The sequence below is a fragment of the Misgurnus anguillicaudatus genome, chromosome 10, assembly GCF_027580225.2.
Source record: "Misgurnus anguillicaudatus chromosome 10, ASM2758022v2, whole genome shotgun sequence".
In the NCBI taxonomy this organism is placed as follows: domain Eukaryota; kingdom Metazoa; phylum Chordata; class Actinopteri; order Cypriniformes; family Cobitidae; genus Misgurnus; species Misgurnus anguillicaudatus.
The window spans coordinates 599,163-624,289 of NC_073346.2; the positions used below are offsets into that span (position 1 = coordinate 599,163).

Genomic DNA, 25,127 nt, shown 5'->3' on the forward strand with positions numbered 1-25,127 from the left:
GTAGGCAAGGCGAGTAGTATGTCCTAATTTATAGTATTATAGTAAAAAACATTAGGCGAAAAGTACTCATTCAATGGACCCTTTACTATCCCGTGAGCCCCCGAGAGAAGAGTTATCCATCGAAGTAGAAGGAGGATGTGTGTTGTTTTATTCAAAAATGTCCAAAAGCTGTAACACAGCTCTCCTTAAATGCAAATACATATATTAAACATATGTATCTCTTGTGGTTAAAATGTGCTATTTTAACGCCATTCCAGTTAACAAATAACGTGCTGTTATGACAACGTATGTATCAACATGTACGTACGTATTCATTCTATCCATATTCATACTATATAGTACACTGTAAAAAATTCTTTGCTTCCTTACATTTTTTTGTTGAATCAACTCAGTTTTACAAGTCATTTCAACGTACTATTATTTAGGTCTGGATATCGATTCAGATGTTCCAGATCGATTCAATTTCGATTCACAAGCTATCAAATCAATTCGATTCGATTCTCGATTCAATTTTCGATTGCGGATCTCGGTTTTTATACTCAATTCTCAATTCAACTCAATGAATATAGATTTAATACAAATACTATATTAATAAAAAGGAGTGGGTAATTAATAAAAAGAAATGAAAAGCCACAACACTATCGTCGTCGTCTTGCTAGCAAAATCAAAATGCCTCCATACCTCTTACTTTTTGTGTGAAGGTGGCATCAACGTCCATGAAGCACCCAAAACCGCCATTTTAAGGACTAAATGAAAGTATGACAGGCTCGCCTCTCGCTCCTTGGTAACATCACCCAAGGCAAAAAAGAGGGTGACATCTAGTGAAGAAGACTAGTAATTTGATTAATGATAATCTTATGTTCAATGTTTGTAGAAAAAAATATGAAAAAAAAATTGATTCTGCTCTTTGAGAATCGATTCTGAATCGACCACGTTTTAAAAGACGATTAATCGAAAAATCAAATTTTTTGCCCAGCCCTACTATTATTTATCTTGACTGGAGATGAGTTCTTATAACTACAGATGAGTTGTTATAACTTATATAGTTAAAAAAGTCAACTTCAAATTATAAGTCGTAGCAACTCATCACGTCAAGATAAATTACAATCTCGTCAAGATAGATACTGTCTCTTTGAATGAAGTCGGAATATTCCAGGCGCGACCACCGGATGTCAGTGTTCTTCCCCACACAGACGGGTCAGCTGAACTTTTGCCATAGCAACAACACTACCGGACGCAGTAATTTACCATCACCTCAGGATTCATGAATGGTTTATTGTCGACTTATCTTTGATTGATTTGAAAGTACAAGGTTTGTATCAGTGTCTATTAAACAATTTCTGAATGCAAAAGTGTGCAAAATGATGGTTCACATGACATAACTGTTATTAAACTAGTTTTGTCAGCTTCAGTTGGCTAGTCTGTAATGCCCAGTAAATCTAAACTATGTTTATGCTTGCTTTTAAATTATTTAAATATTTTGTTTGGTCAAACGTTTTATGAAATAATTTATGTCTAAACCATGGCTTGTTTAAATCATTTTAGAAATGTAATTTAGATAACATTAAAAGGGAACGTATTCTAACGATTTAGAAATCCCGTCTAAAACAGCTAAGTTAACTTTAATATGAGCCATTGTATTTATTGTTCAGTTCTTGATATTGATTCTATGTGGAAGTCTTACGGAAGTTGCATTATATTGTTGCTGCTGCTGCGGAAACTGTCTATAGAAAGAAAGAAGGTGTAACTTTCATTCGAACTGTAGTATTGTTGCCGCCGCCATGTTGTGGAGACGCTGTGCTTTTCGTTGCAAAAGGCAAACTACTTTGTTCAGCCTTCCAATAGAGGAAACAATAAGAAATCAAATGTCAAGTTTTATTTACAAGACTGCTCCAAAACAGTACACCACAAATGTTTGAAATGATTTTGTGCTGCGCATTTTACAGAGGACTGTTTACTGAACATGGGAGGGTACAAGGATGTGCACAAAGGCTTCGCCTAAAATGTTACAAGTGAAATATGTGTGGCTAGTGACTGAAGCAAAAGAGATCATTGGTTGATCAGGACCCTTTGTTGGTCTCACCTGTAGCACTCCACTTGTCGTATGGAAGACACAGTAATGAAGGAGTCTGTGCGACTGCAGTAGCACAAAGGACCAGGCAACAGGAAGTCTGGCAGAAAGCGGCCAAAAGCATAACTCTCCTGCTCAAAAAACATCAGCATGCCGTCCATCGACTGGATACAGATAAAGTGATGACCTGCACACCACAATAGATCAATATTGACAACCATTTTGCTTAAAAATCAGAGGAATGGGGTGCAGGGGTTGGTCTGACCAAAAGTTTGATCATGTCATGGATCATAAAACAAAAAGATACTTGTCTGACAGTGGGGGGTTCAGCAGCGAACTCTGTACAGGTTTTAATAAGTGTCTATCTTCACTTTTTCTCTAAAATTGTTATCAACTTGCTAATTCAAACTATGATAGTTTTGTTTCTCTTACTGAATATTCTGATTGCAAATTCTGATTGTAACTCATCCTTTTGAGACAGAATTTGGCAGTTTCGCTTTGACTAACTTCATGATTATCTGCTGACAAACCCAATCTTCGTAAGAACCATAGACTGTAAAAAAATAGGGACGAAGGGAGAAGTTTAAGTTTTAGTTTGTCAAAAGAAAAGTTTGTTTGATGTTCAGTGACGGTGATGCACAGCTTTTATTAATTAAAGACAATTAAGGGATGTGAGTTACAGCAGAAAACAGCATATTTTATGGTTTTCACAAAAGTTTAATGGCTTTCATCTTTAAATATAAAAACATACAATATATCAAATGAAAGAATATTCATCTGCTTTTCAACAAAAAAATGTTTCATTCTATCTTCATTTGTTCTCCTTCTCATCACCTCTCAAATATGGGTAGGTTTCTTCAAAAACACCAACATTTTAGATAATTGCATTTTTAAAGGACTTTTATTAAAGATCAGATTCAGAGCAATAATCAAAACATACACAGAGTTTACTGTTTTGGAAACCATAGATGTTTTTGTGTTTTATAAGTTGGGTAAGAGCACCACCTAGTGGATAATAGTAACCATTCCTCGAGTAATTTGAATATAAAAAATCATTGAGGCAAATTTTTAATAGTAACAATTCCCCAAGTAATTTGAATATAAAAAATCATTGAGGCAAATTTTTAGGCTTCAAGGATTCGTTTAGTCTATTTAATTACAGACGGGCACTTTGTTTCCCCACAGAACATTAATACTGATCCACACCTTATCACACACGCACTGCAGACATGACTGGCGCGGAAGACAAGAGTTCTTTGTTCTTGTGTGTGTGTGTGTGTGTGTGTGAGGGAGAGATAATAAAGCAATAAGCCCCAAGAAGCAGTGGGTTACTAGTGCATTTTATTACAGCTCAGGGGCGTTGTTAGGCACGACGCGAAGCCCCTTAGCTATTAAAAATGCACTGTAACCCCACTGCTTTGCGGGGCTTATTGCTTTTATAAAACGGTTACTTCATATGAATAACGTTAGCAGGATTTCTTAAAATAAAACACAAATAAGTTGTAATTATATTAGTACAAATATTACTCTTACGCCAAACAAAGTAGTTTCTGAGAACAAGTGTGGCTGCAACAGAGTGGAGAGTGCAGTTCCCAACCAACATAGCAAAGACACAATGAAAATCTGATTAAAGACTGTGGTGTTTATTTTTTATAAATCAACATTCATCTAAAACAGTGTTCTTCACTCCCAGCCCTGGAGAGCCGGTGTCCTGCAGAGTTTAGCTCCAACCTTAATCAAACACACCTGAGCAAGCTAATCAATGTCTTCATGATCACTGGAAGATCACAGGTAGGTGTGTTTGATTTAGGCTGGAGCCAAACCCCGCAGGACACCGGCCCCCCAGGACCGGGAGCGAAGAACACTGATCCAAAATATACATTAACCTCTTGAAAAGCACCCCCACTCTGTCCCAAACCATGAAAAAAACCTACTTTCACTAAAAGGGCTGTTTTTACTAAACCATTTAGAGCATAAGCATAACTGTGGTATCATTAGATAGAAGACACTTTGAGCTTCATTTTCCAGGTTTCATTATTTTAAGATAAAAATTAAAAAAGTTAGAGAGGGTATATCTTAATGATAAATATGTGTGAAGTTATATTTCACGTTTGAAGTCAATAGGCCCAAAAATTAGGTTCTTGCAAGAGTTTTTGTTAGACTAGTGCCTTTTCTAAGTGCCAGTCAGCCCCAAAATAAAAGTATTTTGTTTACATGCATACACGTTCGTTCTTATTATTGTTTATCCTTATGTAAGCGTATAAAATGCTGTTTCCACACCATGAAATAAAACGTCACACAAAGATCGTTGGATTCGTTATCTAATTGGCTACACATTCTGTCTATCAATATTTTCCATGAAGTCATTGGAGGAACGAGCGAGTCTGATGACGTCTCGATATTTGACAGCGTTGTTTGGATATTATGTATTATACTCCTGCCTACTTTTAGAAACAAGTTTGACCGCTGGTTTTGAATGCGAATGTAATCTCATATACAAGTGTTACAATGTAAATAGTCCTCAGATTGTATATTATAATCTATTACAAGACCTTCATGTGAAATCTGATGTAAACTATGGACAATATATTTATATTTCACGGATTATACGCATTTGTGGACAAAAATGGTCATTGGATGTATTTTATAAGACAGTTTGCATGAGTTATTCACACATCTGAAACAGACTGGATTCGATTTGCGATCGTTATACCAACACAAAGGTAAGGAGTCCTGTTTATCTGTACTTCTGTAACAAAATACTATATTAATGATGCTAGAGCATATGTATCTCAAAACAGAGACCATACACTGATGCTAAACCCGTAGACCTTTTAAACAATGTATAGTTATGTTAATATAATTATTGTTTGTAGACAGTAGGCTATATAGATATTGTTAGCAGCGTAAAAAAAACTGACAACTTTCCGCCCCCGAGCTAGTGCACGTTGAGAGGTTTTTAACATTTATACTGTGCAACTGTTGTAGTGATAACCAAATATGCATGGAAGCATGCTTAACTTTAACTCTTTCCCCGTCAGCGTTGTTTTTTAAGTTGCCACCCAGTTTTAGTTCAATGGCTTCCAGAAAAATTCTCTTCTTTAAATAAACATAAAATATCAAATGAAAGAACAGACGCTCCGCTTTAAAAAAAAAAAAAAAAAGGTTTCATCCTACCTTCATTTGTTCTCTTATCCCCTCTCAAATTTCAGATAATTCAATTTTTGTGAAGAACTTTTGTAAGAGATCAGATTCAGAGGCATGAACAGTACAACACTGCGTTTTCAGTGTTGAGTGAATGCGTCAGTGTTTAAGTTGGGTAAGATCACCATCTAGTGGATAATGGCGGACCTATGAATTTGAGGTAGAAACTCCTCAGAGAACGTTTTCTCTTTACTGACGAGATGACTCAACAATATTTATTGACATTTATCTGGATCGCCATTAATTGTGCAATTGTAGAAAAATTAACAATATGATTAAAGACTGTGGTGTTTATTTTCATAAATCAGTACACAGCAACAGTGGCGCAGTGATACTTATGTAATGCGGTCTGAACCATGGGGTTACAGGGGAATTTTATCACGGCTTAGAATGCGTTTCAACCAATCAGAATGAAGAACCAGAACCAGTTTTATAAATTATGTTAATCAATGGATCAGCACTATTTCACTATGTTTTGCTCCTGAATCTTGTTTCCTCACTGCATTGAGTTAATATACTGTATTTAAAACCTCATTATATTTCTGCAGTGAAATTCAGGCATAAGTTGTGATATGGTTTAACATGCTCCATGTGTGACACTTATGGATCTATCATATGAACAAATAAACCTAATCTTCAGAGCTGCTCTAAACTGCTCTAAACTGTGAAGTTTATTTTAATAAAACGCTGAATCTAGAAATCTACCGTCTATCTGAAAAAGTGTCAAAATAAAAGTCTAAAAGTTATAAACCTCAGAATAAAAAAACACTATTATTGGATTTCTTCATAAATTGATCATAAAATGTTTTCTGATCTTCATCTAAGTCACAACAATAGAGAAACACAGTCTGCTTAAACTAATACCGCACAAACATTATACGTTTTCATGTTTTTATTCAACACAACATGTAAACGTTCATAGTGTAGGGTGGAAAAAGTATGTGAAACCATAGGCTAATGACTTCTCCAAGAGCTAATTGGAGCCAGGAGTCAGCCAACCTGGGGTCCAATCAATGTGATGAGATTGGATGGTTGATTAAAGCTGCCCTGTCCAATAAAAAACACACACCAGTTTTGAGTTTGCTGTTCTGAAGAAGCATTGTCTGATGTGAACCATGCCTCGCACAAAAGAGCTCTCAGAAGACCTACGATCAAGAATTGTTGACTTACATAAAGCTGGAAAGGGGTACAAAAGTATATCTAAAAGACTTGATCGAGCGGATGAAGTTCAGCACTGTTGCTACACTCCCTAGGCGTGGTCGTCCTGTAAAGATGACTGCAAGAGCACAGCGCAGAATGCTCAATGAGGTGAAGAAGAATCCTAGAGTGTCAGCTAAAGACTTACAGAAATCTCTGGCCCATGCTAACATGTTTGTTGACAAATCTACAAAACAAAACATTAAACAAGAATGGACATCATGGGAGGACACCACGGAGGAAGCCACTGCTGTCCAAAAAAAAAACATTGCAACATGTTTGAAGTTTGCAAAAGAGCACCTGGATGTTCCACAGCACTACTTGCAAAACATTCTGTGGACAGATTGACCAAAATTGAGTTGTTTGGAAAGAACACACAACGCTATGTGTGGAGAACAAAAGGCACAGCACACCACACCAACATCAAAACCTAATCCCTACTGTGAAATATGGTGGAGGGGCCATCATGGTTTGGGGCTGCTTTGCTGCCTCAGGCCCTGGACGGATTACTGTCATCGATGGAAAAATGAATTACAAAGTTTATCAAGACATTTTGCAGGATGTTAAGTGGGAGGACTTATGTTGTAAGCGAATCAATATTGTTTTATGTCTTTGTGATTGGATAGTTCCCTTTCAATACGGTTCACTTCTCAGTTCAGTTTGCTGACGCTATGGGGAAAACTCCTGTTTACTCCGTGATTGAAGCCTATAGGTTAACGTCTGTAAAAATTACAGACCAATGGTCTCGAGCCGAGTCTCTTTGCCCATGGAGGACCATCATTCAGAGTGCGCCACCTGCGCCAGCGGCATGGTCTCTTTTGGCATGGAGGACGCTCTTGATTTGTCGTCTTCGAAGGAACTGGAGGATTGGGTGTCTTCAGATGAGGACTATGAGCTATGGCTAGCCTGGTCGTCCTGGAGAGGCCCCTGTGGTTCAACCTAACAAACATCAAGGATGCAGACCGTGTTGCTCTCCTTGACTCCCCTGTGTCACCGTCGGGTCTGTTCAGCGCCACCGTTAAGGGTGTTACTCAGCGCTTCACAGAGGCTTAGAAATCCTCACTAGCTATGCGCCACTTCCTGCCCAGACTGAGGTTGGCCATCCCAAACCACCGCTGGGTCAACGTCCTTAACATTATCGGCGCTCGCCGGCAAACTTCACATATGGCAATCCATCCCTGGTATGCCGGTCTGGATTCTAAACGTAATTCAGAACTGTTACTCACTTCAGTTCACTCGCAGACCGCCTTGGTTTCACGGCATTCTCTATACCACGGTCTCAGACGATAGCACACAGATCCTCAGAGACGAGGTGCGCGCTTTGCTGTTAAAAGACACTATAGAGACTTTTACAGCCATAATCAATACAAAGTGGCACCACGCACGTTTACCAAATGTGTAGATGCTGCGCTTGCTCTGATGAGACAGAGTGGCATTCACATAACGAATTATCTTGACAATTGGCTCATCCTAGCTCAGTCAGAGAGGGAATGTCTTATGCACAGATGCGTTTTACTCCAACATCTGGAGAATTTAGGGTTCAAAATCAATCTCCAAAAAAGTTTGCTCACCCCTACACAGTGGATTACGTTTTTAGGGATGACGCTCGACTCTGTCGAGATGTGAGCGTGGCTAACGCCAGAGTGCGCTCTTGCGGTCAGACGAGCGGCGATAACGTTCAGAGCTGGCACGCGTACTCCCCTCAAACGATTTCAGAAAATGCTGGGTCTAATGGCAGCGGCATCTCCACTCATACCAGTGGGAATGCTGTACATGAGAACCCTTCAGTTTTGATTGAAAGCGAGAGTCCCGCCCCGTGCATGGCAATCGGTCAACTTAATAATAAAAGTTACGCACAGCTGTGTGAAAGCACTATTGAGATGGATATCCCCTCACATTTCCTCCCGGGCTCCCAAACTCGGCTCAGTGTGCAGGAGGAAAGTGGTGACTAAGGATGCGTCATTGACGGGTTGGGGCGCCATTGTGACGGCGAGCCTGCCTTCGGCGCATGGAACAACCAGCTATCTCAGTTACACATCAATCACTAGCGCTACAGTATTTTCGACCAAAACTCCAATATCATCACGTTTTAGTGAGGTCAGAAACATGACGGTGGTTTCGTTTATAAATCACCAAGGAGGGCTGAGATCTTGCTCCCTATTCAAACTGGCGAGACTGCGATCGATAAGAGCGATTTACGTTCCGGGTATAGCCAACGCTGGTGCAGACATTCTCTCACGCAGAAGCCACCTGCCGGGAGAATGGAGGCTGCACCCTCAGACGGTCAAGAGAATATGGGCTGTATTCGGTCGAGCGAATGTCGATCTGTTTGCTTCGAAAGAGAAGGCGCGCTGCCCCGACATTTTTCCCGAAACAGCTCCCCAACCTGTGGCAGCTGACGGCGTCAGCACCATGGCCGATACTGCTGAGGAAAGACCTCCTCTCTCTAGCGAGAGGGATGATTTGGAATCCGCAGCCGGAGCTGTGGAATCTACATGTGTGGTCTCTGAACGGCAGCCTCCACGCCTTTCAGGATGAATTTTAAAAACTTTAACAGAAGCCAAGGCCCCATCCACCTGTGCTCAAAAGTGGTCTATTTTCTCGGATTGGTGCACAGTCAAAAGCTTAAACCTGTGACATAGAACACATCCTTTCCTTTCTACAGGAGTTATTGTAGGATGGTCACGCGCCCTTTACACTAAAAGTCTACGTAGCGGCGATTGCGAAACACGCTCCGATAGCCAGTCTCACAATAGGAAAACATGATCTTATCTTTATAATCCTAAAAGGCCCGCCGGCTTAACCCCCCGCGACCGCAAATGGTCCCGCCTTGGGCTTGATCCTTGGTACTGAAAGCTTTACGAGGTCCGCCCTTTGAGCCACTCGAACATGCAGACTTACGAGCCCTTTTGTTTAAAACCACTCTGCTTTTGGCTTTAAGCATCGGTTAAGCGAGTGGGCGATTTACACGCTTTCTCCGGTGACCCAACTTGTCTCAAATTCGGTCCTAACGATAGCAAAGCAATCCTGGTTACACCGCTGGTTACATTCCTAAAGTTTTATCTATGCCATTCAGTGTTCAGGTGGTCTCTCTACCTGCTCTCCCACCGGCAGACGACAAACAGCCTTTACACAATTTACACAAACCGCTCCGCCTCTTTTCGTAGGTCAGACCAGCTGTTTGTGAGCTTCGCAAATCGCTTTATGGGTATGCCGGTTACTAAGCACAGGCTATCTAAATGGATCGTCGAGGCTATCTCTCTGGCGTATGCCTCCCTGAACGAACAATGTCCACTCTGTGTCAGAGCGCACTCGGAGTATGGCTGCATCTTGGGCTTGGTCTACAGGGATTTCCATTTTTGACATTTGCAACGCAGCCGGCTGGTCATCGCCGTCTACTTTGGGTTCACTCGAGTGTCTGTAGACCTTTCACGACTGTTTTTACACAGCTAATTATTTCCATTCGTGACGAAATAAATGATTGGCTTGCACAACTATCACTCTCTCTCGCGACCATGGCTACCACCTCTGTTGCTACAGGATCTGCCCACACATGCGCACACCCGATTGATTTAAAAGTGCATGACGCACGAAATCTAGGAAGAGCAAAACTACAGCAGAGAAAGAGCGTTCAGAACTCACAGTTCCTGCATATGTTGTCAGCGAAGGCAAACAAGGCAAAATAAAGGAATAAACAAAAAAAAAACAAACAAGAGTAAATATCGCGTGGCTTTTTCCAGAGTCAACGATGGGGTAGTGTCCGTATATGTTATGAATCTTCCACGAAATTCACCTTCATCACAGTATAACTGATGGTAATGAAAAATGAAAAAACTTGAAAACGTGATTCTGACATGATGTTATAACATGCACCGCGCTACTTCCTCTCCGCTCGTCTTAGGTAAATGCTTCTACCAGGAGAGTGGTCGGCGAAGCGCGTTCATGTGTTTTGGGGGCGTGGCTTTAGAAAAAACCCAGAAGGGAGGGGTGGAGTGAATGGAAATAATTAGCTGTGTTTAAAACAGTCGGTTTTTATACTCTCTTTTTCAGAGTACTTACATTTTACTTATGTATTGGTATATAAAGACACTTTAAACAAATTTGGAAAAAAGTGTTTAAGACTTTTTTAGACTTAAACCTGCCTACTCTGCCATTAAACTCACGCACACGCATCACGGAGCACTCAAATTTCACCTGTATGCCCGCTGTTGTATTAATTGATGCGCCACGGTGCATTCAGTTAGCTCTCCGTCATACTCTCTATTGTATTACACTGCACCAACGCATTTAGTTAACTCGCCGTCTTACCTTCTCTTACACGTACACACATGCGGCGTGCTCTGCGAACCTGCCGGCTTGTATATTACTATAACTTATATATCGCATTGCGGTGCGTTAAAGGATTTACCCGTATGCGTTTCATTATGTTTATATGGTGCTTTTACTCAGTCTTCAGCATGAAGCTGTGTTTAGACTGGTAATCAGGCCCCGTTCGGCGTTTCTCCAGTCGGGCACTTTAAACCGTTGTATATGCACAGCGTGATGTGATGATGTTCCCTTATAGCGTCAGCAAACTGACGCAATGCGAAGTGAACCGTATTGAAAGGGAACGTTTAGGTTACTCACGTAACCATGGTTCCCTGAAATAACGGGAACAAGCATTGCGTTGCTGGCCGTGCTATACATTTGTCGCATAGAAATTCATTCAGCTCGCTCTTTAGTCGAATGAGTTAAGAGAAATGTTGTTCTATCCATCTTTATATAGAGCGTAAGCCAGCATTCAGATTGCCATGTAGCTTCTAGCTATAATGATCAGTGATAGCAAGTGAAATACCTTAAGATTAAAGAAAATATTATTTTATGCTTACAAAAATCACCCTTTGCAAGATGTTTAGTTAAAGAATAAATAAAGAATTAAGGAGCTTGGACCAGATTGAGCAGCAAGAAGTAAGCAGATGAGCTTACACTGTGTGTTTTTCCACTTATGGCAAACGGAGTTGGCTAATTTTAGCTGTATGCTATGTTAGTCATATTTATTGTTTTCCCTGTTTGCTGTTTGAATTCAATTCAAAATGTTACACTTCTGTTGCTATTTTAATCGCAGTAGTATTTTGTGATTTGATTTGTTGATATTTGCCTGTTCAGCACAAAGTTTGCGTGTTTTATCGCCTCAGCTGTCTGTCACTGTGAGAAAAAAGAATTCATTAATCTACTTCATGTGATGTCAAACATGTAAATTGATGCACAGTCTCTGTTTATCGGTTCTCTTCACAAATAAATAAACACATTTGAACCTGAATGCTCGTCTTGTTTAGAAATGCTCGTTTTTGATTAGAAATGAACAGGTGAATGTAAACAATTATTATCATTAAAACAAGAAATGACAGATAATTGACTATGACGGGATTTTTTTAAAGTAACAAAAAGTGATATGACATGCAGAAAACCTGGCACGTTCAGTTAAATCGCATGTGTCAGCATGCAACAGCACAACATTGATACAACGAAAACACAAATAGTTAAATCAGAACACCCCAAGTAATCTATAAATAAAATTAAAATAAAGAAATTATTAAATAATTAAAGTATCGCCAGAATTGTCAACTTTGTCTTTTTAACTGCATAAACAGAAAGACAGCTGCTTCACAATACTTTATTAACCTGGAAACCTCTTCCCATATGGACGTGTAGCACTGTCACAGGGGTTGTTGGATTTATTCATGCACGTTAAAAATATTTATTGAAAGCTACTTTTTAGGCTGTTTATTAATATATTTGAAGAAAGCAGTTATATGTAAAATCAGATAATGTGCACCCTTAAAAAACGGAATGATCCTCATTTCATAACACATGAAGGCAGTCGAATCAGGTTTCCAGCAGTGCTTTTGTCTATATCCATGTAAAATTAAATGAAACCAGTAAAATAATGGGTTAAGCCATGCAGCGTTAGGTCCATATCACTAGAAAACAGTTAATTACATTAAATTAATTAATTAAATTAATGCCCGATACCTGTGAAGTAGGGTCTTTCACAGGCTTTGTGAACCTAGCTCTGCTGTTAGGAGGGTCCTCTCTCACTGTGACCAGGGTTGAGGTGGACACCACTCCTAAATATTTTGGGGGGGCAGTAGGCATCGGGTCTGTGGGATTCGGAAGCCACTCCACAAGATGGCTGCCACCACACCCGAGTCACTTCACAAGATCGTTGTTGTCATGTCTGCACTTGTTTTCGAGAAAGCCACCGTCATACTCGCGCCTGTTCTTAGGAAGTCTCTCAAACTCACGAACCCGTGTCTCCTGAACTCTATGTGAATTGTTTATGCCAAGTGAATCACCAGAGTTAATTGAATCGCCAGAGTCACTAAGGTCACGTGAGTCTTCTGCACTTTCTGTCATGGCTGAGCTCTGCCGGCTCCACCCTGGCTACCTGCTCTGCCAACTTTACCCTGTTCTCCGCCACATGAACTTAATCCACCCTCCCACCCCTGTTGCACCTGGACAATTTCATTGCGGCTCAGTGAGCATCTGGAAGCCGCTCTTAGGGGGGTTCTGTAATAAGTCTGTCTGTGTTTTGCTCTCCTGTTTATTGATTGCTCCGCCCACTTGTTAGTTGGCATTGGGCGGCAGTGGCTTAGTGGTTCATGTAGGTTGTCTGCAAACCGGAAGGTTGGTGGTTCAATCCCCGGCTCCACCGGACCAAGTGTCGAGGTGTCCTTGAGCAAGACACCTAACCCCAGCTGCTCCCGATGAGCTGGCTGGCGCCTTGCATGGCTGACACCGCCATCGGTGTATGAATGAGTGTGTGAATGGGTGAATGTGAGGCTAATTGTAAAGCGCTTTGGATGGCCATAGGTCTGTTAAAAGCGCTTTATAAATGCAGTCCAGTCCTCAGTGAGCGTCTGGAAGCCGCTCTTAGGGGGTTCTGTAAAAAGTCTGTCTGTGAAAAAGTCTGTCTGTGTTTTGCTCTCCTATTTATTGATTGCTACGCCCACTTGTTAGTTGGCATGGACAAAGTAGATGAGGACAACTAGGATTCCGTCTATATTCAAAGCGGCGCCATTATTACAATGCGTGAAATGGTGTGCTGTGATTTGCTGAGCGGATTCTTTAGATTTTGGGTAAAATTAAGAATTTACGTTTTAATACTGATCAGATACAATACTGATTTTAAATGCACATTTTAGCGATTACCTTGGTGTCGTCGTTAGTTAATAATGGAAAATAAATGGAGCAAGTAGTGAGAAAATAGAAAAATAATCTACGCAAGTCGGGTTTGGGTAAAAAGTGACTTGGGTCTTTTTGGGTTGGGTCCATTTCTTAGGACCCGAGAAGACCTCTACTTCTCATGGTAGAAGAGTATGAGTGCTGAACTGGTATGCCCCCAACATTCCAGACTTTTCCCTAATGGAAACCAAAACATTTGATAAATGGAGTTTCCCCTCCCACTTCTGGTACTTTCAAGAGATATCCATTAATATTACAGACATCCTGTGGTAAAATCAATATTGTGCATACAATATATAATGTACCTGTGACACCCCCAAAGGGGCCGTATGTCATGTTGCAGGCTGTTCTCTGAAGATTGTGTTCATAAACTAAACGCAGCTGATACTGGTCACCATGTTCAATGTTGCCAGCAGTGCCTAAAAAAATAAACACAAAATATAGTACCATAGCTCCTAATATAGCTCCTTAAATAACTAAACAGTGCCACAACAGTGAGAAAAGTGCAACTACAGTTTCAAATGATAATCTACGGAGTACAATGATTGTTAATGCTTTACGTTAAGATAACAGCATTTATCGACAGTTGTAGGTGGCGCAAAATTTGGTGGAGGTGGCCACGTCCAAATTCTCTATGCTGTAAAAACCCTGATTCAATGCTCAAAAGGTCACACGTTGATTAAAAGTAAAATCTGATTGTTTACAGTACATGTATCGTGATAATTCAATGATATTGTTACATATGACAAAATGAAGCATATAATGAACAATTTGTATGTGTTGAGAACTAACCTGAAACAGCATATACGGAAAGTTTCCTTGGATGAAGAACTGCCAGATGTAGCAACTCTGAACAACTACAGAAATACATGACATACAAACACACAAAAAGAAAACAAACACACTGTAAATGATCCACCTTTTAAGAAGCAACACGCACCAAAAAAGACCAAAACATTAAATAAAATGTGTAATCAAAATCCAGGCAAAAGATCAAACCCTGAAAAAAACAATCCAATACACAGACAATTCAATTCAAAGAAAGAAAGACAGTGTTATGTGGATGTATGAGGAACCCAAGTGCAGACAGAGGGATGAACACTAAAGACTTTATTAATTAACAAAAACCCACGAGGGGGCAAAACAATATAAACAAGGTACTTACACAGGAAGTGAACACTAAACAAGACTAGACTATAACTACACTTAACAGGGTACACCTAACAATAAACTTGACAAAACACTTCATATATATATAACACTACTAGACAAGACTTCGATGACAGCGTACTCACAGGTATTTGGAACAAATGCACAAGCCCAGGACAACAAACACAAGGATCTTAAATAGAGGACAACTAATGAGGGCAACAGGTGACAGGAGTTAAACAATGAAGATGAGAACAACAAGGGAGCGGGGTAAAAGAGACAAGACACAGGGAACACATGGTCTAGTAAACCAATACTAAGACCGCGTGAACCCACACAAAACATGGGTCTGTCATGATTCTGCCACAAGACTAGATTAAACAAAGGACAAGATGGCAGAACCATGACAGACAGAAAGAAAAACAGAAAGACAGAAAGAAAGAAAGACAGAAAGAAAGAAAGACAGAAAGAAAGAAAGAAAGAAAGACAGACAGACAGACAGACAGACAGACAGACAGACAGACAGACAGACAGACAGACAGACAGACAGACAGACAGACAGAAAGACAGACAGAAAGACAGACAGACAGACAGAAAGAAAGAAAGAAAGAAAGAAAGAAAGAAAGAAAGAAAGAAAGACAGAAAGAAAGAAAGAAAGAAAGAAAGAAAGAAAGAAAGAAAGAAAGAAAGAAAGAAAGGGAAAAAATAAATATAGAAGTATGTTACTAAAACATAATGCTAAATCGAAATTAAATAAAAACAGGAATCTGTATAGAAGAACAAATCTAAATTAGTAGAAATTAGGTATTTAAATTCTAAACAAAAACAAAGCAAACTTAAACACAATATTGTCCTAAGGTGTACAGCTGAAAACTGCATTTTGATTTATAACAGAAACCTCACAGGAATTGTGGTTTTATTTTTGCTGACGGCCTAACTAGGTGGGCAAAAAGGCTGCGGGGCCTGGGATTACACTAACAAGGCTGGAGTCAACAAACGTAGCTGAGAAGAAAAAAAGGGGCTTTTACTAGGGTTGGGTACCCTTCACATTTTAACCTGAAATTCGGTACCAGTTTCTTTTAAATGGTAATTGGTAATGGACTGCATTTATATAGAGCTTTTAACAGACCTATGGCCATCCAAAGCGCTTTACAAGTTGCCTCACATTCACTCACACATTCATGCACCTATGACACAGCCATGCAAGGCGCCACCCAGCTCGTCAGGAGCAGCTGGGGTTAGGTGTCTTGTAGGGCTGCAGCTAATGATTCTTTTTGTATTCAATTAATCTAGCACTTGATCGATTGATTAATCAAATATTTTTTTTGTGTATTTTTAAACAACCAAAACAAATAATGCATAACAAAAACGACGTGGCTGTAAAATGATCAAGCATTTGGCTTTAATTTATAAGAAAAACCCAGAGGTATAGATTCCAACTCCAACATTTGGCTCCAAAACTAAGCCTAATTATTTCAATATAGTGCGTATAGTGCGCGTCATAGGAATTTAACAAGGCTTTGCGGCAGAATTTCTGCCTCAAGGAATTTTTGTAATTCAGTTAATCGAGTAACTTGATGAATCATTTCAGCCCTAGTGTCTTGCTCAAGGACACCTCGACACTTGGTCAGGTGGAGCCGGGGATTGAACCACCAGGAGACACTGCTGTACCTTTTTTTTAAGGTACTTTTTTACATTTAGTTATTCATTTAGAAATGTTCATGTTTTTCAGGTTGTAGGTTTGTAGTTTTCTGTAATTTTCAGGTACAGAAGCTACATAAAAATAATACTGTAGAGTCTTCACTGTATAAGTTACAAAACTTAATCAGTCAAGACAAGTCATTTTTTTTTATTTGTCCACTTTTTGATTAAAGGTGCAATTTGTAAGATATTTGCAGTAAAATGTCCAAAAACCACTAGGCCAGTGTTATATATTTTGTCCAGCTGATTAATATATCAATATATCAATATATTAATATCTGTAATGTTTTCAACTACTTGTAAATCGTGAGAAAATTGCCATTCAAAACATTGTTATGGGGCAGTGCAGTCTCCTGTCAATGACGTTAATATCCATGTGACCCTTTGTCACCGCCTTTACTGACATAACCCACATGACAACACTGGTCGAGCTCGAAAAAATAAAATGGCGGCCAAGGAAGCGACTGGAGCACAAATTTAGTGTAAATAAACGTATATTTTCACATTTTACACATTTTAATTGCATTTCTAGCGAGAAATTACTATTGTAGTTTTCAATTATGTGATTAGTTATCACAAAGGCGCTCTCTGTTCATATTTCAAACACGCTGCCTTTGAAGTGCTTCGGAAAGCCTTTCTCTGAGCGGCCTGCAGGCCTCCGAGGCCGAAGTCATTTCCTCATAAGCAGCGAGGCAACAAGTCCTCACAGTCCTCACTGCCATGAGTTTTCGGACACAGCCAGTGTCGTGGACAATGCGGAACTATGTGCTTGCTTATGGACTTATGGATAACTCTTTATGTCTGCCGCTGGTTGTGTCAGCTCCTGTTAGCGTACGGGCCAACCAAACGACCCAAGAAGAGTTTGGAACAAAACGAGAGAGGATCGATTTGTTGTTGCATTATCTGGATGGAGAGAGCTTCACGACAACATTTAACTAGACCGAGATTCTGATCCTGCTAGTGTTTTACGCGATGGGTGAGTTGTTTTGATTCGTAACATTTCAAAAAACGTATGCTATTATATTGATCACAACATTACTGTAATCAGCGCGTCTTCTCGCGGACGATATGCACATCAAAGGTATTGTGAGATTCTGATCCTGCTTGTGTTTTACGCGATGGGTGAGTTGTTTTGATTCGTAACCCTTCAAAAAACGTATGCTATTAAACTGATCACAACATTAGTGTGTCGATTGTAATCAGCGCGTCTTCCCGCGGACGATATGCACATCAAAGGTATTGTACAGCAATATAAATGGTCATTTTAAGACACTTCACAATAAGATTTGTACTCTCAATACATTATGTGAAAATTCATTGTAGATTGTAAGTTGAAAACTTAATTCTGTGCTGTGTTAACCATCGAATTTGGACTAATGCTGTAATATCTATGACTGAAAATTTCGTTTTGAACATCACATATAAACTTACATAATGAAATAAACGATGTCATCAAACGCAACATTTATAAGACTCGATTACCTTATCCATCAACGTGATTTCTCGTTCTCGTCTGAGAGAGAGCATAATGTACTGTCCCCTTTAAGTACACAGATCCAATATACATACAATTACACCAGGGCCGGATTAACACTATAGTGCCCTAGGGTGACTACATTAGATTTTTTTCTAGAATTTGTGCATGCTAAATCCAGTAACACTTTAGAATAAGGTTCATTAGTTAACATTAGTTAATGTATTAACTAACTTGAACAAACCATGAGCAATACATTTGTTACAGTATTTATTCATCTTTGTTAATGTTAGTTAATAAAAATGTAAGCTTTAATTGTTTGTTCATGTTAGTTCAGAGTCCATTAACTAATGTTAACAAGATTTTAATAAAGTATTAGTAATTGTTGAAATTAACATTAACAAAGATTAATAAATGCTGTATAAGTGCAGTTCATTATTAGTTCATGTTAACTAATGTAGCTAACTAATCTTAACTAATGAACCTTATTGTAAAGTGTTACCCAAAATCCTTATACTAAATATATTTATTTGCATCATAAATGGCATGCATGAAGACTACATGCAAAACCATATGTCTAAAAAACATTGCAAATATAAACCAAATAAACAAGCCTAAGAAAAACAGTTGCGGGCAATATCAACAGCTGAATTCAGCACCACAGAGATGCACAACAGCAAAACACACACACTGAACTTTACAAGCATCTCTAGCTAAGTAGCCAGCTAAAGGAGAAAAACATACGCAGATATTTGTTTTTATTTTTCTGGATTCTGGTTTTAAGGGTTAAATTAAAGGAGACATTTCACAAGACTTTTTTAAGATGTCAAATAAATCTTTGGTGTCCCCAGAGTACACATGTGAAGTAGTACAAAACACAGATAATTTATTATACCATGTTAAAATTGTCAATTTGTAGGTGAGCAAAAATGATAAAGGGGAAGTATAATCCCCTTCTGACATCACAAGGGGAGCCAAATTTCAATGATCCATTTTTTTCACATGCTTGCAGAGAATGGTTTATTACACACCTGGTTTATTACGGTGCTGCCATGGCGGGGCAACACATTTATGGCGAAATCAGAGAAACAGGAAGTGTCTAATATCTTACTGTCTTATTGTGATGACACGCTGGGTGTATGTTCGGCCAAAGAGTCAAATTGCATCGGTGTGCCTATTTTAAAACCCTGACATAGCGTGTCAAACTTTACTTTAATTTTCAGAATATTTAAGCCTTTCAGTTGCGTAGGAACAGCAGAATAACAAACATTCAGACCCCTCCCCCCAACTGCTACATTTGGACTGAAGTGTCCTGTTCAATCAGATAAAAGGCTGCATGGACACCTTTTACGGCTGACCTCAGTGTCAAAGTTGAGAGGAATAAGACTGTTGATTGTTCCACACCATTTTTCCTTAATCCTCTCGAACCCCCTTCACACCATCTGAATCCAGGCCGATCGTAAATTCCTTAAGCACACAGCCTGGCTTTACAAAAATACTGGTTAACCAAAGGACAAATCTTTACATCTTTCCACCACCAAAATGGACTTCATACTCATTTAAAGACACTATCATTCTGAATTAAATCTCTTTGTTATGAAACTGTTCAAATAATCACAGTTATTAACATATGAATAATGCATGCATGTTTGATATGATAACATTTTGATGTCGTGTTTATACTTTTACATTCAGGGTAATGCAAATGGTATTTCAGAAAGGGTTTGTGGAAAATGCATAGATGAAATTCTAAAGACAAAGTTAAACTCTGTAGTTTATGCTATGCAAATAAGTTCCTCACAGTGAAGAGAGGTGGGCCACATTCTGTGGGCTTCCTTTGACATTAACAGCTAATCACGGTTCTGCATCAGGAAATGGTCGAGATGCAAACTGCTCCTTATCTAAAGTTATAAAAGAACCTTTTTTGAGACATTCCCCGTTCTGAGTCTCCCGCCTGCATGCTAGAGTCTGAAACAGGACACACCAAAACCAATGCAAGTTTTGAGTCTTCTGCCATGTGCTAAGGGACTGAAACAGAGCACCCAACTTCTGAGTCTCCCGCTGAGAGAGACAAAAACAAATCATCGCAAAAACAACCAAGTTTCTGAATCCCTTCTTGAGATTTAACAGCTCTTCGTTCTAAGTTTGACAACATAGACTGAACCACATCGACCACAAGTTCTGAGTTTCTGGCCTGTGTGTCTAGAGACTAAGCAGATCACACCACGTTCCGAGCCTCACTGCAATAACCCACGTTTGCTCAGAAGAGCAAACCTTCACTCCAAGGGACCTTCATCTGCGTGTTCCAGATGCTTAAGGACCTTCTGCATTGACTACAGGACCGCGTTTGCGTGTTCCAGATCGCTAGAATCCTCTCGGTGCTTCCCAGAGATCAGCATTTTCACAGCACTTCATGTTGAACTGAACCTGACTCTTTCCCATGTGCAGCACGGAAAAGCCTGAACTGTGGCCGACGTGTAACCACCGGATTGCTCATTCGACTGCACAGAACATAAATATTACATAATCAAACCTTTTCCTGAAACCTTGGCATTGGTGTATTCTGAATAATGAAATATGAAGTCTGCACACTGAAAGTTACTGCTCCAAAAAAGTTTTTAATTGTAAAAGAAACGTTTCAACCCTCGGGTCTTCATCAGGCACAATATCAATGTGAAGTGAAATCACCTTTAAATAAAACCAACCTGATCTTACGAATTTCCATGACATAGTGACAGAATTTTTTGCTTATTTTTTCGTGGCATTCTCACGGATTGGTTACTCAACTGTTTTGTCCTATTTTCTTACCATTTTCGCTTCCGTTTAGGGTTAGATTTACATAAAACGACAACCCTACCCAGACCCAACTCTAACCCCAACGCCAGGTGACAATTGTTTAAAGTTTAGAAAATATAAAAGAATACATCAGAAAAAATAGTATAAACCAATACTTAAAGGCAGGATAGGCAGGAATTATCTAAAGAACTTTTTTACAAATTTGTTTAAACTGTCTTTATATACCAATACATAAGTAAAATGTAAGTACTCTGAAAAAGAGAGTAAAAAAGAGAGGACGAAACAAATGATTGGCTTGCGCAACTATCACTCTCTCGCACGAACATGGCTACCACCCCTGTTGCTACAGGATCTGCCCCAAATGTGCACACCCGATTGATTTGAACATGCACAAGGCACAAAATCTAGGAAGAGCAAAACTACGGCAGAGAAAGAGCATTCAGAACTCACAGTACCTGCATATGCAGTCAGCGAAGACAAACAAGGCAATAAAAGGAATAAACAAAAAAAAATCAAACAAGAGTAAAAATCGCATGGCTTTTCCCCAGAGACGGCGATGTGGTAGCGGTATTGTCTCCGGAGTGTAGTCCTCATCAAAGTCAACAATGCTTCATCATGGAAACTCTTATATGCAAAACACTGCACTGTAAAAAATCCAATTAATTAAATGTTGGACGGGCAAAAATATATAAGTTAAACCAATTTTCTTGTTTGAGCTTAGTTGAGGAGACGTATTATTTTAAGTCTAGATAAATCTGTGTTTAAAACATTAAATGAATGGTTATTTTCAAATCCAGTCAACATTCAGAATGGTTAGTCCCAGATAGCAAAAAATATCCGCAGGACTTCATTTTGCCGCCAGCCCTAAGCTGTCGGCTATAGGTGCGTCCCGCTGGCGGGGATGAAACGTTTGCCGCCGAATACGTCACTCCCATTTCTTGCGATTTGCCGCCGGCCCGACTGCTTAATTTTCTCTGGCGGTTGTCTCCGTCTAATAGACCGCGGCAGGCTGGCGGCAAGCCGCTTTGAAATCTTCTCAAAATCAACATTGGCCATTGGAGTTAAAGTACTGACAGACAGCATTTTAACTTTCACATTTGAGCGGTTATAAAATCATAATAGCCTATATATGTGAATTATATCAAATAGGATAGTTGTTTTGCTACAAAGCAAAGATATGTAAGTTATGTTTATACGAATGTGTTTTCAGTTAGTTTCCTTTTTTTACACCCTGAGTTCAAGCATGTTTCACATGCATCTAAAGCCAGTAGGGTTTAGATTCTTGAAGTTTTAGGAAATTACATTTAAATTACTTTTAAACTCTGAAGCAATTATACAGTAATATATGTAAAATATATGGAATTATTTTATGCACTTAGATCAACATTTTTACATGTCTTTGATTTATGCACTTGACTGGAAATTTCCTTTATGTCTTTCATTATTTTCCAACATCGATTTTTAATTTATCTTACCTTTTACATGTACAAGGATTATTTTGCGATTGCGACCTGTACAAATTAATTTTTAAGAAAGTGTTAAAGCACAAAGTGTGAAGTACCGCCACCGGCCAACAGGGGCAGCACCTAAAAATGACGGAAGATAAACCGGAAGATAACGTGTCCTCCCAGAGATCACTCGTCGTCTCACATTTCAGTGTTTGAAGAGAGGATCAAGATACAGATTTAAGACAAAAGTCATCAATTACGATCGTTTAAGTAAGTACATGTTTCATTTTTGTGTAACGCAATATTATGTTCATGTATAGAAGTTGTTTAAATTACTTCGTTTGTCTGAACAAGTATGCTCCCCTAGCTAAAGTGGCTAGCAAGTGTAAGCGAACACATGCTGTTTTGCCTTTGTTATACACACGGAGGTTAAGCAAAGTTCTAGTTCTTTTATTTTTTATTTAAAAGTTGTTAGTAAGACTATGTTTGCTCTATGCTGCTTATCCAGTAACTGAAGTTGTATTAACAATGTAGTTTTGTTAATATTTTCTTGCAGATAGCTTGCCCAGAGCACAGCATCTCGTGCACAGCATGAAGTTTTCAGCTATCAAGGTATATTCTAGGCCTGTGTCTTAGTGTGCAGTGTTTTAACAATATTTAGAATAGTGCTTTTAGTTATTGTTTTTTTATATAATGTTGATTTCTAGAGACTTCAGAATGAAAACCAAGCCCTGCACTGCAAAAAAATGAAAGTCTTGCTTAGTTTTCTTTTGTCTTGTTTTCTAATATTAGTATCTGAAAATTCTTAAATTGAGATACACTGACTTTGTAACCAAGTGGCTTAAGATATTAAGTTTTGTTTATTGAAATAAATGATGAAAATCTGGAGTTTTTTTTACTTAAAACAAGTAAAAATAATTTGCCTGTGCAGTAAGTAAGTTGAAACTGGAATTAAGTTTATTTTTATCAACTTAAATTAAGTTTATTTTTCTTACTGCATTGGCAGATATTTTGACTTTTTTAAGTAAAAAGAAAAACTCTTGATTTTTATCATTTATTTCAATAACAAGACTTAATATCTTAAGCCACTTGCTTACCAAGTCAATGTGTCTCAATTTGAGAATTTTTAGATATTTATATTAGAAAACAAGACAAAAAACTAGGTAAGACAATTATTTTTTGCAGTGCGAGGGAGAAGAACCAAGCCTTGAGGGAACGTAGTGAACGAGCAGGTGAGAACATGCATTCTTTCTTAAATTTAACTTTTTTTGTCTGTGATGTAGGTCCAAAATTACCATATGCCTTTCATTTTGTAGCTTCGGATGACAGCGGCTTACTTTTAATGTTGCTTGACAACACTTTGAGGCAGGATAAAATGCTCAAGGAACAATTTGTAAGTGTGCTAATTTTGCCGTAGGGTAATCTAAAAGTAAAATTAAGTTTGTACACTGCATATACAGTCTGAATCCACAGCCTGTCTCACATTTATGTATGAGAAAATTCTGAGAAATGTAATTTGTAACACTTTTTTTGAATTTTCAGCTTTAGAGTATCTTCTCTAATCACCTTTCAATTAATACAACCTGGACTGGTGTAGGGAATCAAGCATGTTTTAGAGACTTGTTTCTGAAGACCATTGTTCAAAGTAAGTTAGATTTTTATATTTAAGTAGATGTGTATGGCCTTATGTTATTCAAATGGAATGACAGTTCTGTATTTTCTACAGGAGCCATCCGAAAGAACCCGGCAACCCAGGATGCCACTGATAGGGCTGTCCAGGTTAATGTTACGCGTAACCTGAAAGGAGCATCTGACCGTGAAGGCGGATAAAGGCGGCACACAGCTGAGAGGGACCCACAGCTGACCCCTTAAACCGAGGCTGACTACTGACACCCCAGCATCACTGACAACTGGAACCCTTTCTTTATCCTGCAGTCAGTAACATCAAGAAGCCTGAAGTGTGACAGTACACTCAACCAATCCACACTTCACTGTGAAAATTACTTTTCTTTTTTTTCCAAATTCCCTGGGACCCTGCCTTGATGGCAGCTCCTCGGAAAGATGTGGAATGGCGAGAAGGTTTGTCCTTTATACAGGTGCACGAGATAAAGTACTGATCATAAGCGCCTCATGCTTATACATTACATTCATGTGGATCTTTTTTAATGTCTTCAGTGTCTTTTACTGTTTTTTTAGTCATGTGGATTTGTTTTTTTAATCATTCTGTTTATGTTGATGTGTGTTGTGTTATAAGCTACTGGGACCTTGAATTTACCATTGAGGATCAATAAAGTATCTGTTCATTTTTCATTCACAAGAGACAGATCATATTAGCCTGGTTAGCCAGACCTACATCAAGATGTAAGGTCTGGCAACTCTTCACACAAACGGCTCAATGCAAGGAGCGGGATATAAGGTTGTCCCTCAAAATGCCTCTGCACGCAATAGGATAGCGCTATGACCAATCAGAGCAAAGAAGAAGGTGACGTATGAGTCCCCTGCGTTTCCCCACCAGTGGAGCTAATTGGTATATCAAACTTTTACCGTAACCAGTCGGCAAAACTCCAAACCAATTCTTTCTTGCTTAAAAAGGACTTCAGTAGGTTTATTTGCTCTTATTGTCTCCAGAGCACCGCCGGTGGTCCGCCGACTCATTGCTATCTTTTGCTATCTGGGGTGTTGACTGAACTAATCTGGTAAATATGTGGACGACAGCTATGTTTCCTGACAACAAAATGCTCATAATATTACTGTTATTTGGTCACAACAAGGGGCGGACTGGCCATCGGGAGTTCCGGGAGCAATTCCGAACGTCCGGTCCATTTCAGGCCGAACCGGCCGGAGTTCAAAAAGTTTTTTTTTA

General features: G+C 39.1%; 1 protein-coding gene and 1 long non-coding RNA gene across 2 annotated transcripts in view; one reads left to right on the top strand and one right to left on the bottom strand.

Moving 5' to 3' along the window:
• Positions 1-25,127, bottom strand: part of bbs9 (Bardet-Biedl syndrome 9) — a 460,826-nt gene that overhangs the window by 357,366 nt on the left and 78,333 nt on the right. Inside the window, exons 4-6 of the mRNA XM_073871763.1 lie at positions 14,489-14,553; positions 14,002-14,115; positions 2,084-2,258 (exon numbers count right to left, since the gene is read on the bottom strand). Coding sequence (XP_073727864.1) covers positions 2,084-2,258; positions 14,002-14,115; positions 14,489-14,553 — 354 coding nt within the window. The remainder of the gene's footprint in view (positions 1-2,083; positions 2,259-14,001; positions 14,116-14,488; positions 14,554-25,127) is intronic.
• Positions 23,295-24,606, top strand: LOC141367331 (uncharacterized). Its single transcript, XR_012371678.1, has 4 exons — positions 23,295-23,496; positions 23,581-23,657; positions 23,807-23,909; positions 23,991-24,606. It is a non-coding gene; the product is annotated as an uncharacterized lncRNA (long non-coding RNA).